Source organism: Bombina bombina, chromosome 5, assembly GCF_027579735.1.
Source record: "Bombina bombina isolate aBomBom1 chromosome 5, aBomBom1.pri, whole genome shotgun sequence".
In the NCBI taxonomy this organism is placed as follows: domain Eukaryota; kingdom Metazoa; phylum Chordata; class Amphibia; order Anura; family Bombinatoridae; genus Bombina; species Bombina bombina.
This window is the reverse complement of record NC_069503.1, coordinates 243,472,960-243,485,456: the sequence shown is the minus strand read 5'-3', so window position 1 is coordinate 243,485,456 and position 12,497 is coordinate 243,472,960. Positions and strand designations below refer to the sequence as shown.

The following is a 12,497-nucleotide window of genomic DNA, read 5'->3' as shown; positions in this document are numbered from 1 at the left end:
GCTCGCCAGAAATATGGGGCTTCAAGCTTGATAGATATACCCCATGGACTAAAAGAATGAGCTGTGTTTATGCTTTATGGTCGATGGGCATTTATTGTGCTTCAGTACCTAGAACAAGGGTAAAAACTGCACTGTTGCTTTTATGACAATTTAAATACTACAACTCTATATAAAAAGTCTACTGTGACTCCCTTTAATAGATGAGTATATCTCAGAACTATATGAATAGTTGGACTATTTATGCAGCTCTCTGGTTACAATTTATGTTCTTACTTGCCATTCTCTGTCTTCTTTTAGACTCTGAATCATCAGGATTTCTAGATACAAAAATATATATTAAGTATCTTAATAAAAATTACGTTTAATTCCACTTGAAAAGAAACACACAAACTAAATTACATAGTCCAAACAAACACCAAACAACCCTTTGCATGACACACTGCTCTTAATATAATAAAACGTCTTTGGAGGATTCCAACAGGGGTTTCACAGTATTAGTATTATGTCTTAGAGAATTTCACAAGCCCAGCGACCTTTAGATAATCAGATCCTAAGACTTAAAGGGGCAATGTACTCAGGTAAAGCAGCAGATAAGAGTTCATTGTATTTAAAGCTGTTTTAGGAAAATCCTTTAAAAGGGCTGGTCTATCTCTACCACTTTTTCTTACTTTACACACACACGTTTTAGGTAACAACAGTAAATATGGATCAATATGTGTTGAATCACCTTCTATGACTATAACAAAATGTGACTAGTCCAAATACCAGAGTTTTATACATTTTATTTTAAACTGCAACTTATACAAAATTGTTAACTGTATTTTTATTTGGAAACATTTCCTTAGGGCTTTTTTGTTTGTGTCTATATTATAGTCTTTAAAGTTCCTGAATGAAAGCTATAAACTGCAAACATAGCTCAGTTTGTTAAGACGTAGCAAACATATTATCAGTATGAAATAATGGAATGAATAGCTGTCTTGTTTACCTTTTTAATCTCTGCAGGTACATTTTCACCCATTCTGGAAAATTCTTGTGTAGGCTAACATCACGAAGAGCCCAATATTCCTGAAAAGAGTTATTTTTATTAATTATACTAAAATACTCTCTAGAATAAAAAAAATAAAAAAATAAAACATTGGCAGCTTTTACTAGAACCATTTTTTGTAATACAAGAGTACTGAAAAAACGCTTCGATTCAAAGCATGCTCAAAAAAAATTTAATATATATGGTTTTTGGATAATGATAACTTTGGCAATATGATGAATTTGCTGCTTCTATATGTATAACACTTTTACATGCTCCAGAAGCAGATCTCAGAGCATACAGAGAGACCAACTAATTTGTAGAAATGAGAAACTCTGATTGGTGCATACACACAGTGCAAATGCCAAACTACTATATCACACAAGCACATGCAGTGGATACAAGATTGTTCAGAGCAAACTGAGGCAGGCATTTTTTATTTCATTATATTAAAAAGATATAATCATTTGCTGCAGTAAATTAATCTAATTTGTTTTACACTTATACCTTTAAAGGGACAGTAAAGTCAAAATGAAACTTAAATGGACTGAATAGATTGGATAGAGAATGACATTTTAAGCAACTTTCCAATATACTTCTGTTATCAATTTTGCATCCTTTATTAACCCTTTGAGTGCTAAGCACTTTCCCACCTGGATGCTAAGCACATTTGAGGGGTTTTTAATTTTACATTTTTTTAAAATCTTTTTTTTTTTAACTTTTTTTCTTTTCTTTTCAGATCCCCAAGACTTATAACATTGGAAAGGATAGGCGATTACCTTTCCAACGGTGGGTCTTGGGGGTCTGTAGCTGCTCAGATGCCTGAGATACAGGCTTTTAAGCAGCATGCCACTTTTCCCTATATTGTCAATTGTCATTTTTAAATAAAGTTGCGCGGTGACGTCATCACGTCATTACGCGTGATGTCACCCCGCAAAATGGAAAGCCCCGGCGATGCCTGTCACTCTACAGGCACGATCGCCGGGGTAGGAGCGGGTGGGAGCCCCCAGATCTCCCTCAAGTTGGGAGAGTGCTAGCGACGGCTCTGAGCCGTCGTTAGCACCTGAGTGAGAAACTCTGCGACGGTTCAGAGCCGTCGTTAGCACTCAAGGGGTTAAAGGTAAATTCTACTCCAGAATATTTTTTTTGTATAAAAAGATGGATAATCCCTTTATTACACATTCCCCATGTTTACATAACCAACACAGTTATATTTATATACTTTTTATCCCTGTGATTACCTTGTATCTAAGCCTCTGCAGATTGCCCCCTCATTTCTGTTCCTTTGACAGACTTGCATTTTAGCCAATCCAATCAGTACCCCCTCATAAGTAACTCCACCGGCATGAGCACAATGTTATCTATATGACACACATGAGCTAACTCCCTCTAGCTGTGAAAAACTGTAAAATGCATTGAATTAAGAGGCAGACTTTAAGGGCTTACAAATAAGCATATAAGCCTACCTATGTTTAGCTTTTAACTAAGAATACCATGAGAACATAGCAAAGTTGATTATGAAAGTGAATTGGAAAGTTGTTTAAAACTGCATGCTCTATCTGAATCATGAAAGTTTAATTTTGACTAGACTGTCCCTTTAAAGAGTAATCCTGGGTGCGGAGCCTAACAAAGCTCAGAGATGGCAGCTTGATCTCTGAGCTCCTGGCTGCAAATCGTTTTTTTAATACACATAGGGCTTATAAGCCTTTGCTAACCTATAGATAATCGAAAGCTAAGCACAAGGGGGCTATCAGGAGACAGTTTGAAGACCACACTGAGGAGCGGAGCACCCAAACTTACAGATGTTTTGAAAAGGCGCCAAGAAAAGCGCCATTAGACTTAGGGCGCACCGGAGCTTTCTACAGCAGCAATCAATATAGATGCAGCCTAGACAAGCTGAGGGATAGGGAAGCGAGTGTGAAGTAAGTTGCTCCCTGTACAGATTACGGAACAAGCCCTCTGACCACACGCAACCACCTAAAAGACGGCAGCAAAACTATGGTCAGTCACAGAGGGCAACAGAGTCCTAAAAGCCCAGCAGGGAACCATCACACAAACCGCAATAGCGGAGCCACAGAATAGGAGTCATCTAGAATGGCAATCTCGGAGAGAGAACTGAAAGATGACTAATCTGAAATGGAACGAGGTAGGCCCAACACCTTTTCATAAAATATATGACAGCACACGCTGCAGCTCATAAGATGGAAGCAGAGCAGGGAGAGAGACATTACACAAAAGTCATAAAGACAGTGGAATGCAAAAGTTTATCTTCCATGCAGCTTAAACAGCTACACGGATATACATTTTGAGAAAGGCTTTTTTGGATCAGATGTAATTAAAGTCACATAATAAAGGAAAGGCCCCAAGGAGTTATTAACATATGGCTGTGAGCTCTCCATAGATGCAGTTGTAGGGTAGGATAAAAGAAAAAGAATAACCAGGATTGTGACACAATACCCTGAGAGAAATTCACCATAGAATAATAATATCTGATCATTGAAGGCAGTAAAAAGTGAAGTGATTACAACTCTGTGGGGCTCATATACTAAAGTGGTGCCTTTTTGGCCTAGATATAAGTAGTCCAAGTGAAACCAATATTCTACCAGCCCAGAGGCAGCTCTAAGATATATGCAGATTTTAGCCACGACTCTGTCAGCTAGAAGAAATAACAAAGGGGACAAATCCAGTAAGACTGCAGCAGTGAACACATTTTTCAAGCCAGCTAAATACAACAAGACCCTAGAGTTCACAGACATGGAGACTGAGGGAGAGTCTGGGTCAGAGCCTACACTACATACACAAGAGGAGGGATCTCACCCCGGTAACCAAAGCTGATTTGCGTGAGCTTGTCTCCAAACAAGACATAGCCTCCAACTTTGAGAGGCTATGGGAAAAGATTGACTCAATGCATTCAACTGTTACCACGAGCCTCACAGAGATAAGGTCAGACTTGGCTGACTTGGGCAGAAGGCTGGAAGTGTTGGAAGAGCACAGAGAGACCATTACATAAGAATTAACCTCGGTCTCCCACACACTGACTGCTCAATAATCTCTGATGGAAATGCAGGATATGGTTGATGACCTTGAGAATAGGAGTCGTCGAAATAACATCAGACTCAAGAGAGTGCTGGAAAGCATCACAAACACTGATCTTATACCGTACCTGCAACAGCTTTTCAGGCTGGTCATGGGAGACAAAGATGATACGGAAAATAAGATGGAGAGGGCTCATAGAGCCTTAAAGGCAAAACCCAAGGGGGAGGCACCCCCCAGGGATGTAATCATCAAATTTACCCTCTATCAAGACAAAGAAAAACTTCTACAAGCCTCACCTTTAAATTTCAGGGAACTGTGATACAATTTTTTCAGGACCTTAGTGTCAGGACCCTTCAAAGGAGGGGGTCCTTGCATCCCTTGACTGCACTCCTATAAAAGCAGCAGATCAAATATAAGTGGGGTTTCCCTTTGCCCTTCTTATTCTGAAGGATGGCAGAACCATTGCGCTAAAAGAAAAGGAAGAAATCCCAGAAGTATGCAAGATACTAGGGATGGAAACCCCTCCTATGCCTAATGAAGGCTCACCCATATCAAAACTGAACACTTCAAGCCCATCCAAGTGGGAGAGAGTAAACAGAAAGAGACCCAAGAAATTACAAAAAAGGAGGAAAATATTAACTTTTCCTGGAAGAAGGGAGGACACTCTGCTATCAATCATGATATATGACTAACCTTTATCAAGGTGCACTCCCCACTAGGTTGATCCAGGAGCAGATCCGAACTTCAAAACACTGTGTGGACGGACAAGAATTATGTCCTTGGACAAAATTGTAATTCTCAAAAAGTTATCTAACTGGTTAATAGATATTCTCTTTTGTTACTGGTTTAAAAAATTCAGTTTAAGTATCATATATAAGTGCAGCTCGCGCCTCCAAGAAGCAGATGAAAGCAGCATGCATACAGGTTTACCCCTTAACTGGGGAATTTAGTTATGTATTAAGGTTTTGTTTGTTATTAACTGTTTGGTTCTTTATTTATGTTTTTTCTGGAGATGCCGAGGCTGTACCTATTTCCCTGAGAGTTCAACATGTCTGGGTGCTAAAGGAAGGCACCCTGATCCTACCAAGGTTAGTAAAATACACTAAAACACCACACCCTAATATCCTAAAATGATCTCATGACTCCTCAAATACATCTTATCTCACACAATGTGAGAGGTTTAAACACATACGTTAAGCGTCACATGGCCATTAATCAATATCAGAATCTTGGAGCCAACATTGTCTTCCTCTAGGAGACACACTTCACCAAAGCAGTTATACCTAAATATTGGTCCAGGTTTTACACTCAACATTATCACGTGACCACGGATAAAAAAAAGAGGGGGTTTCAATTCTAATCCATTCTAAGTTGGCATTTGAACATGAATCTACAATAGCGGATGAGGAGGGGAGATATCTGTTGGCCGAATTGCAGAATCAGATATTATACTCTGTAACATCAATGCCCCAAATGATAATCAACATGTCTTTTTCCGCAATATTTAAAAACTTACTCACAAACTAGTCTCAATACAAGATTATATTAGCGGGAGACTAATGTCACAATGACAAGAAAATAAGACACACAGGGTAAACTTAATCACAAGGATCAAAGATATAATAGAGTTGTTAATAATATACAGGAATACTCACACTTATAGACACATGGTTCACGCTATATGGGGACACTACACACAAAACATATTATTCGTCGGCTCACAGGAATTATGCCAGGCTCGATTATGTCTATGTAAGCCAGATTCTACAGCCATTAATTAGATCATCAACAATCCATGCTTGTTTATGGTCAGATCACTCTATAATAGACGTGTGTCTAGATGGAGTAATAGAAAACCAGAGGTCCAAATCCTGGACCTATGTCCCTTCTCCTTGTAGCTAAATCATTAATCTAATATTGGTCATTAAATGCTAGGTCTACAGATAACCCGATTACGCCATGGGCGGCACATAAGGCTTATTTAAGAGGACTGCTTATCAAACAGAAAACTTTACAGATAAAAAAATACAAAACATACTTATCAAAGTTGCATAAAGAGATAGAACAATTGAAGCCTAGCATAAACTCACCCGAAAGACCAGTACATTGGCCTCCCTGGAGACTAAGCAACAGTCATTAGCTGCATTATTAAATACACAATCCGTGAGAGCTATTCAAAAAATGCAATATTTTATTTTTGCGAATACACCAGACAAGTTCCTAGCGCACAAAATCAGAGAACGTAACAAAGCATCTAGCATCCCCTCTATTACACTTTCCAATGGCAGTTTGACCACTCACCCACAACAAATTGTAGAAACGTTTGCAGAATTTTATGGGACGCTTTATGACGGTAAAAAAGGTTACACCTTCCCCAGATCTGGGTGTTCGAACCCAGACTTTCCTGGAAGAAGCAGATTTAAAGACTATATCTAAAGAGGACAGGGAAACTATGCACCCCGATCACAAGGGTTGAAGTTCTAAAAGTTATAAAATACCTTAAAGTAGGAAAAGCAGCAGGACCAGATGCCTTTGCTAGCGAATATTATAAAACCTTTAAAGATATATTAGTCCCACACTTAACAGACTTCTGCAATCATGTTTACGAGGGTCAAGTTATTCCTCCTGAATTGTTACAGGCCAAGATAGTGGTTATTCCAAAACCTGGAAAAAATGCCAAGCTGTGTTCTAATTATCGCCCCATCTCACTTATAAACCAAGACCTAAAATTCCTAACTAAGATTCTGGCCAATAGACTAAAACCCATACTCCCCTCACTGATACATCCTAACCAAGTAGGGTTTATTACAGATAGGGAAGCCCCGGACAATGCGAGAAGGTTGGTTAATATTATAGATTATTTGGGGGAGTCTCGGATGCCTTCTCTGCTTCTTTCACTGGATGCGGAGAAGGCATTTGATAGGATAGATTGGAGTTACATGGGGACGGTCTTGGCCCATATAGGATTTGAGGGAGCATTTATTAAAGCTTTACAGACGATTTATTCATCACCATCAGCTCAGGTCTCGACATCAGAATACAAATCCAAAAAATTCCCTATACTAAATGGGACAAGACAGGGTTGTCCCTTGCCCCCCCTTATTTTTGCCATATGCATTGAGCCATTAGCGGCTCAAATTAGAGTATCACCAGATATTACGGGGATATGGATAATGGATCAGGAATATAAATTAACACTTTTCGCGGATGACATACTACTAACTTTGACGAGACCCCTTATATCACTACTAAACCTATATAAATTGTTGGAACGATTCACGCAAATCTCGGGCTATAAAAACAATCTCAACAAATCTGAAGCTCTTCCATTAGGTTTACCAAGTCAGACCAAGCAAATCATAGAAATTAACTTTCACCTGAAGTGGACTACACACTCTCTTAAATATTTAGGGATTCACCTCACACCGCAATTTGATCAATTATACAAGTACAATTATATACCTATGTATAGAGAAATTATGAGAAACATTAATAAATGGCGTATATACACTTTTTCGTGGCTAGGTAGATTGGCAGCGATTAAAATTAACATTCTGCCTCGTTTACTATACCTGTTTAGGATTCTACCCATAAAGATCCCAAAAACAGATTTGGCAAATTTGCAATAGGAAATGGTGGTGTCACGCTGCGCCGCTCTAGCCATTGCTAGGGGCGTGGCCTCTCCTTCCCTGCTCATTGCCAGGGGCAGTGCCGGCTCAGATGCGTGCGGCGCTGACGTCATCGCGGCACGCTCCTGATGCCGGTCAGTCCTCAGTGGCGTGAATCCTGCGCCTATTTAAACTGCCCAAGTATAGGTGTTACTTTGTGTACTCCTGGGTGTGACAGATCGTTCTTTCTAAGTGCCTAAATACCGTTACTGAACCTGCCTGCCTGACTACTCTCCTGCCTTAACCCTTAAACTGATGATTGATCAGTGTTGCTGAATACTGCTTCTCTGACTACTCCACCTGCCTTAACCCTCAATCTGCTGGACTGCTTTACTGTTGCCAAACCCTGCCCGCCTGACCATTCTAGTGGTTTATCCTTGGACTGCTGTGCTGTTGCCAAACCCTGCCTGCCTGACCATTCTAGTGGTTTATCCTTGGACTGCTTTGCTGTTGCCAAACCCTGCCTGCCTGACCATTCTAATGGTTTATCCTTGGACTGCTTTGATGTTGCCAAACCCTGCCTGCCTGACTATTCTAGTGGTTTATCCTTGGACTGCTTTGCTGTAGTCAAACCCTGCCTGCCTAAATACCGTTACTGAACCTGCATGCCTGACTACTCTCCTGCCTTAACCCTTAAACTGATGATTGATCACTGTTGCTGAATACTGCTTCTCTGACTACTCCACCTGCCTTAACCGTCAATCTGCTGGACTGCTTTGCTGTTGCCAAACCCTGCCTGCCTGACCATTCTAGTGGTTTATCCTTGGACTGCTTTGCTGTTGCCAAACCCTGCCTGCCTGACCATTCTAGTGGTTTATCCTTGGACTGCTTTGCTGTTGCCAAACCCTGCATGCCTGACTATTTTAATGGTTTATCCTTGGACTGCTTTGCTGTTGCCAAACCCTGCCTGCCTGACTATTCTAGTGGTTTATCCTTGGACTGCTTTGCTGTAGTCAAACCCTGCCTGCCTGACCATTCTAGTGGTTTATCCTTGGACTGCTTTGCTGTTGCCAAACCCTGCCTGCCTGACCATTCTAGTGGTTTAACTTTGGACTGCTCTGCTGTTGCCGCTGGGGACTGCCGCCTTTCTCATCTCGCTAACTTTCTCTGCTCTGGGATATTCCCTATCATTCCCTATCATTCTAGCTTGACGCCAGGATAACAAAACTACTGACCGAGTTTGGTCTTATAGAGGAGTATCCCACGAGCGTTACATTATACTTGGGCCATGCAGCAAGATGAGGTGGCACGAGCTGTTTGTTTTCAGGGACAGATGTTGGGAACCCATACCACACAGTTGCAGAATATGAACTCCAAGTTAGAGGCTATTACCGCTCAACTCTCCTTACTAGTTGCAGCGAGGGATGCAGCTCCTGTTACTACACCACCAGCCCCTTCTCCTAGTACTGTGACTTCTTCCTCTGCTTCTGGAAGTATACCCTGGATACCACTGACTGATGCACTTCCGCAATGATCCTCACACCTTTCAGTCTCCCCAGTCAAGGGTCACCTTTATCATTTCCTAGCTAAAGGACAAGGCCCTAGCCTGGGTCTCTCCCGTTTTGGAACAGAACGCTCCACTCCTGCATGATGCTGATGATTTTATTTCTATTGATGATTTTATTTCTGCTTTATCTTCTGAGTTTGGGACTTCCGGCTGTACCTCTGCTGCGGAATATTCTCTCCTGGATCTTCGCCAGGGCAATAAAACTGTGGCACAATTTGCCATCGAGTTCCGCACCTTGGCACTTGAAACCATTTGGGATGGCAGTGCTCTCAAGGCAGCCTTTAGAAGGGGTCTCCATGAATGCATCAAAGATGAACTCACTTATCGTGAGATTCCTTCTTCTTTGGATGACTTTATAGCACTTTGTATCAATCTGGACTCTCGCTTTCAGGAAAGACAAGCCGAAAGAGACAGAATAAGGAGGGTCCTTCCCTCCCGTCCTCCTATTCGCCCAGTTTCGGCAGCATCCGCTACCCGTTCAGCAGCTCCAGTTACCTCAGTAGAGGAACCCATGGATCTCTCCTCCTTCAAACCTTCAGAGTCTGAAAGGCAGAGAAGAAGGAGACTAAGACTATGTTTTTATTGTGGATCTAACACCCACCAACTAAAAGACTGTGACATTCGGCCGGGAAAAGCCAATGCTTAGAGGATAACACAGGGGTACCTCTAAGCATGATCTCAACTAAATCCCCTCACTCCTTGGTACCTGTTACCCTTACCTTCCTTCAGAATACTGTCCACACTCAAGCCTTCATTGATTCAGGAGCAGCTGGAAACTTCCTGGATCACCGTTTTATGAATCAAGCTGGTTTGCCTCTTCTGCAGAAAATACACTGTCTCAAAATAACTACCCTGAATGGCACCCCCCTTGGCTTGGGCGTGATCCATTTTGAGTTAGCACCCCTGACCCTGACTGTAGGAGTCCTCCACACTGAACAGCTGCAGTTTGAGGTCATTCATTCCCCAGCACAGCCTGTCATCCTTGGTCTTCCTTGGCTTCGGGTACACAATCCACAGTTCGACTGGGCTGAGGGACAACTGGCCTCCTGGGGTACCACCTGTTTCCACTCCTGCATTGCTAAAGTCATTCCTCTGCCCTGTATTCCCACAGCCAGTATACAGACTCCTTCAAACCTTCCTTCAGTATACACGGACTTCGCAGATGTGTTTGAGAAAAAAGCAGCCGACGTGCTGCCACCCCACCGTCCTAATGATTGCAAGATCGATCTCTTTCCCGGAGCCCCACTTCCTAAAGGGAGGACTTATCCACTCTCCAAGGTTGAAACCAAATCCATGGAGGAGTAAATCCAAGAGAACCTAGCTAACGGTTTGATTCACCCTTCCTCCTCTCCTGCTGGGGGCTGGCTTCTTTTTTTCAGTAAGAAGGATGGTGGGCTCAGACCCTGCATTGACTACAGGGCCTTGAACAACATAACCATCAAGAATTGCTATCCCATACCATTGATCACCAAACTCTACGACTCACTCCAGGATGCTCGCTTTTTAACCAAATTGGACTTATGTGGGGCATATAATATGATTCGCATCTATCCAGGCCATGAATGGAAGACCGCCTTTAACACAAGATCAGGGCATTATGAATACCTCGTATTGCCCTTTGGGCTGTGTAACGCCCCTGCAGTCTTCGAGGCATTTGTCAACTATGTCTTCCGTGACCTCCTCAACCGCACTGTCATCGTTTATCTGGATGATATCCTTGTTTTCTCTTCCACTTTAGAGGAGCATCATAGGCACGCGAGACAGGTACTTCTTCATCTCAGAGACAATTCTTTGTTAGCCAAGCTAGAAAAATGCGAGTTTGATCAGGTTCAGATCCAATTCCTTGGTTATGTCATTTCGAAGGAGGGTTTTGCCATGAATCCTGCTAAACTCACCTCAGTTCTAGAATGGCCTCAACCTACATCTTTAAAGGAATTGCAGAGGTTCTTGGGATTCTCCAATTATTACCGCAAGTTTATAAAGAACTTTTCTCAAACAGACGCTCCTCTCACTGAATTGACAAAATGGAACAAAAACTCTAAACATTGGCCTCCTGAGGCCATAAATGCCTTCTCTTGTCTGGAAAAAGGCTTTATGTTCAGCTCCTGTGCTCTGACATCTTGATCCTGACCTACAGTTCACTTTAGAGGTTGATGCCTCCGAGATAGGGGCTGGACCTGTTTTTACCCAAAGGGACCCTTTGACTTCCAAGTAACACCCTGTAGCCTTTTTGTCTAAATGCTTTACTCATGCTGAGAGGAACTACTATGTGGGTAATCGTGAACTCTTAGCCATTAAGATGGCCTTGACTGAATGGCGTCATTGGTTAAATGGCACAGCCAATCCTATTCAGATTTTCATGGACAACAAGAATCTGACTTACCTAGAGACTGCTCATCGACTCAATCCTCGACAGGCCAGGTGGGCCTTGTTCTTTTCCCGTTTTAACTTTGTGGTCTCTTATCTTCCTGGGACCAAGAACAAGAAGGCGGACGCCCTTTCCTGTCAGTTCCCTCACTCAAGTGATTCCTCAGAAGCTCCTATTGAACACATTATACGCCCCCTTTGTGGTTGCTCAACTCAATACCACCCTTCTGCAAAGATTGCCACGTGCTCAGTCTAGTAAACCTCCTGGTGTCCCCATGGCCTCCGATATCCTCTTTGTACCCCTGAACCTGCGTATTCCTGTGCTAGCCTGGGCTCATGATAGAAAACTCTCAGGACATCCTGGTTCGACTAGGACTTTCAAGCGTCTTTCCCAACATGTTTGGTGGCCTACTATGAAGTCTGACGCTCAGGATTATGTGAAATCTTGCACAATTTGTGCTACCAACAAAACTCCTCTATCTTTGACTCCCGGCTTGCTCCAACCATTGTCCATTCGCAAACAACCATGGACACACATAACCATGATCTTCATTCTTCCGACCACCATACAGTTATCTGGGTTGCGGTGGACCGATTGTGGGCCTTGGTGTCCAAATCAAAGAACCTACTACCAACATATCCATTGACCATCCCTCTTAGATATATAATAGCTAAAGATATTCAAAAGATAGTAGATAAGTGGGCAAACAAGTGGTTTTACAGGGTGGCAGACTTCTTGGATGGAGGGAAGCTTAAAACTTTCACTCAAATACAGAACGCACTGACTCCAGTGAAATTACAATGGTACCAATATCTGCAGGTTTCCTCAGTGATATATCCTTATATCAGAAACACTGCACACTCAGATCCTACAATGATAGAGGACTTCCTAAAA

At 42.1% G+C, this 12,497-nt stretch overlaps 1 protein-coding gene across 2 annotated transcripts in view; it reads right to left on the bottom strand.

The window, feature by feature from the left end:
* LOC128660205 (protein adenylyltransferase SelO) overlaps positions 1–12,497 on the bottom strand; it is a 170,363-nt gene that overhangs the window by 24,908 nt on the left and 132,958 nt on the right. For both annotated transcript variants that reach the window (XM_053713909.1, XM_053713910.1), the window contains 2 exons: positions 986–1,065; positions 274–317 (listed from right to left, as the gene is read on the bottom strand). In XM_053713909.1, the coding sequence (XP_053569884.1) occupies positions 274–317; positions 986–1,065 (124 nt within the window). The remainder of the gene's footprint in view (positions 1–273; positions 318–985; positions 1,066–12,497) is intronic.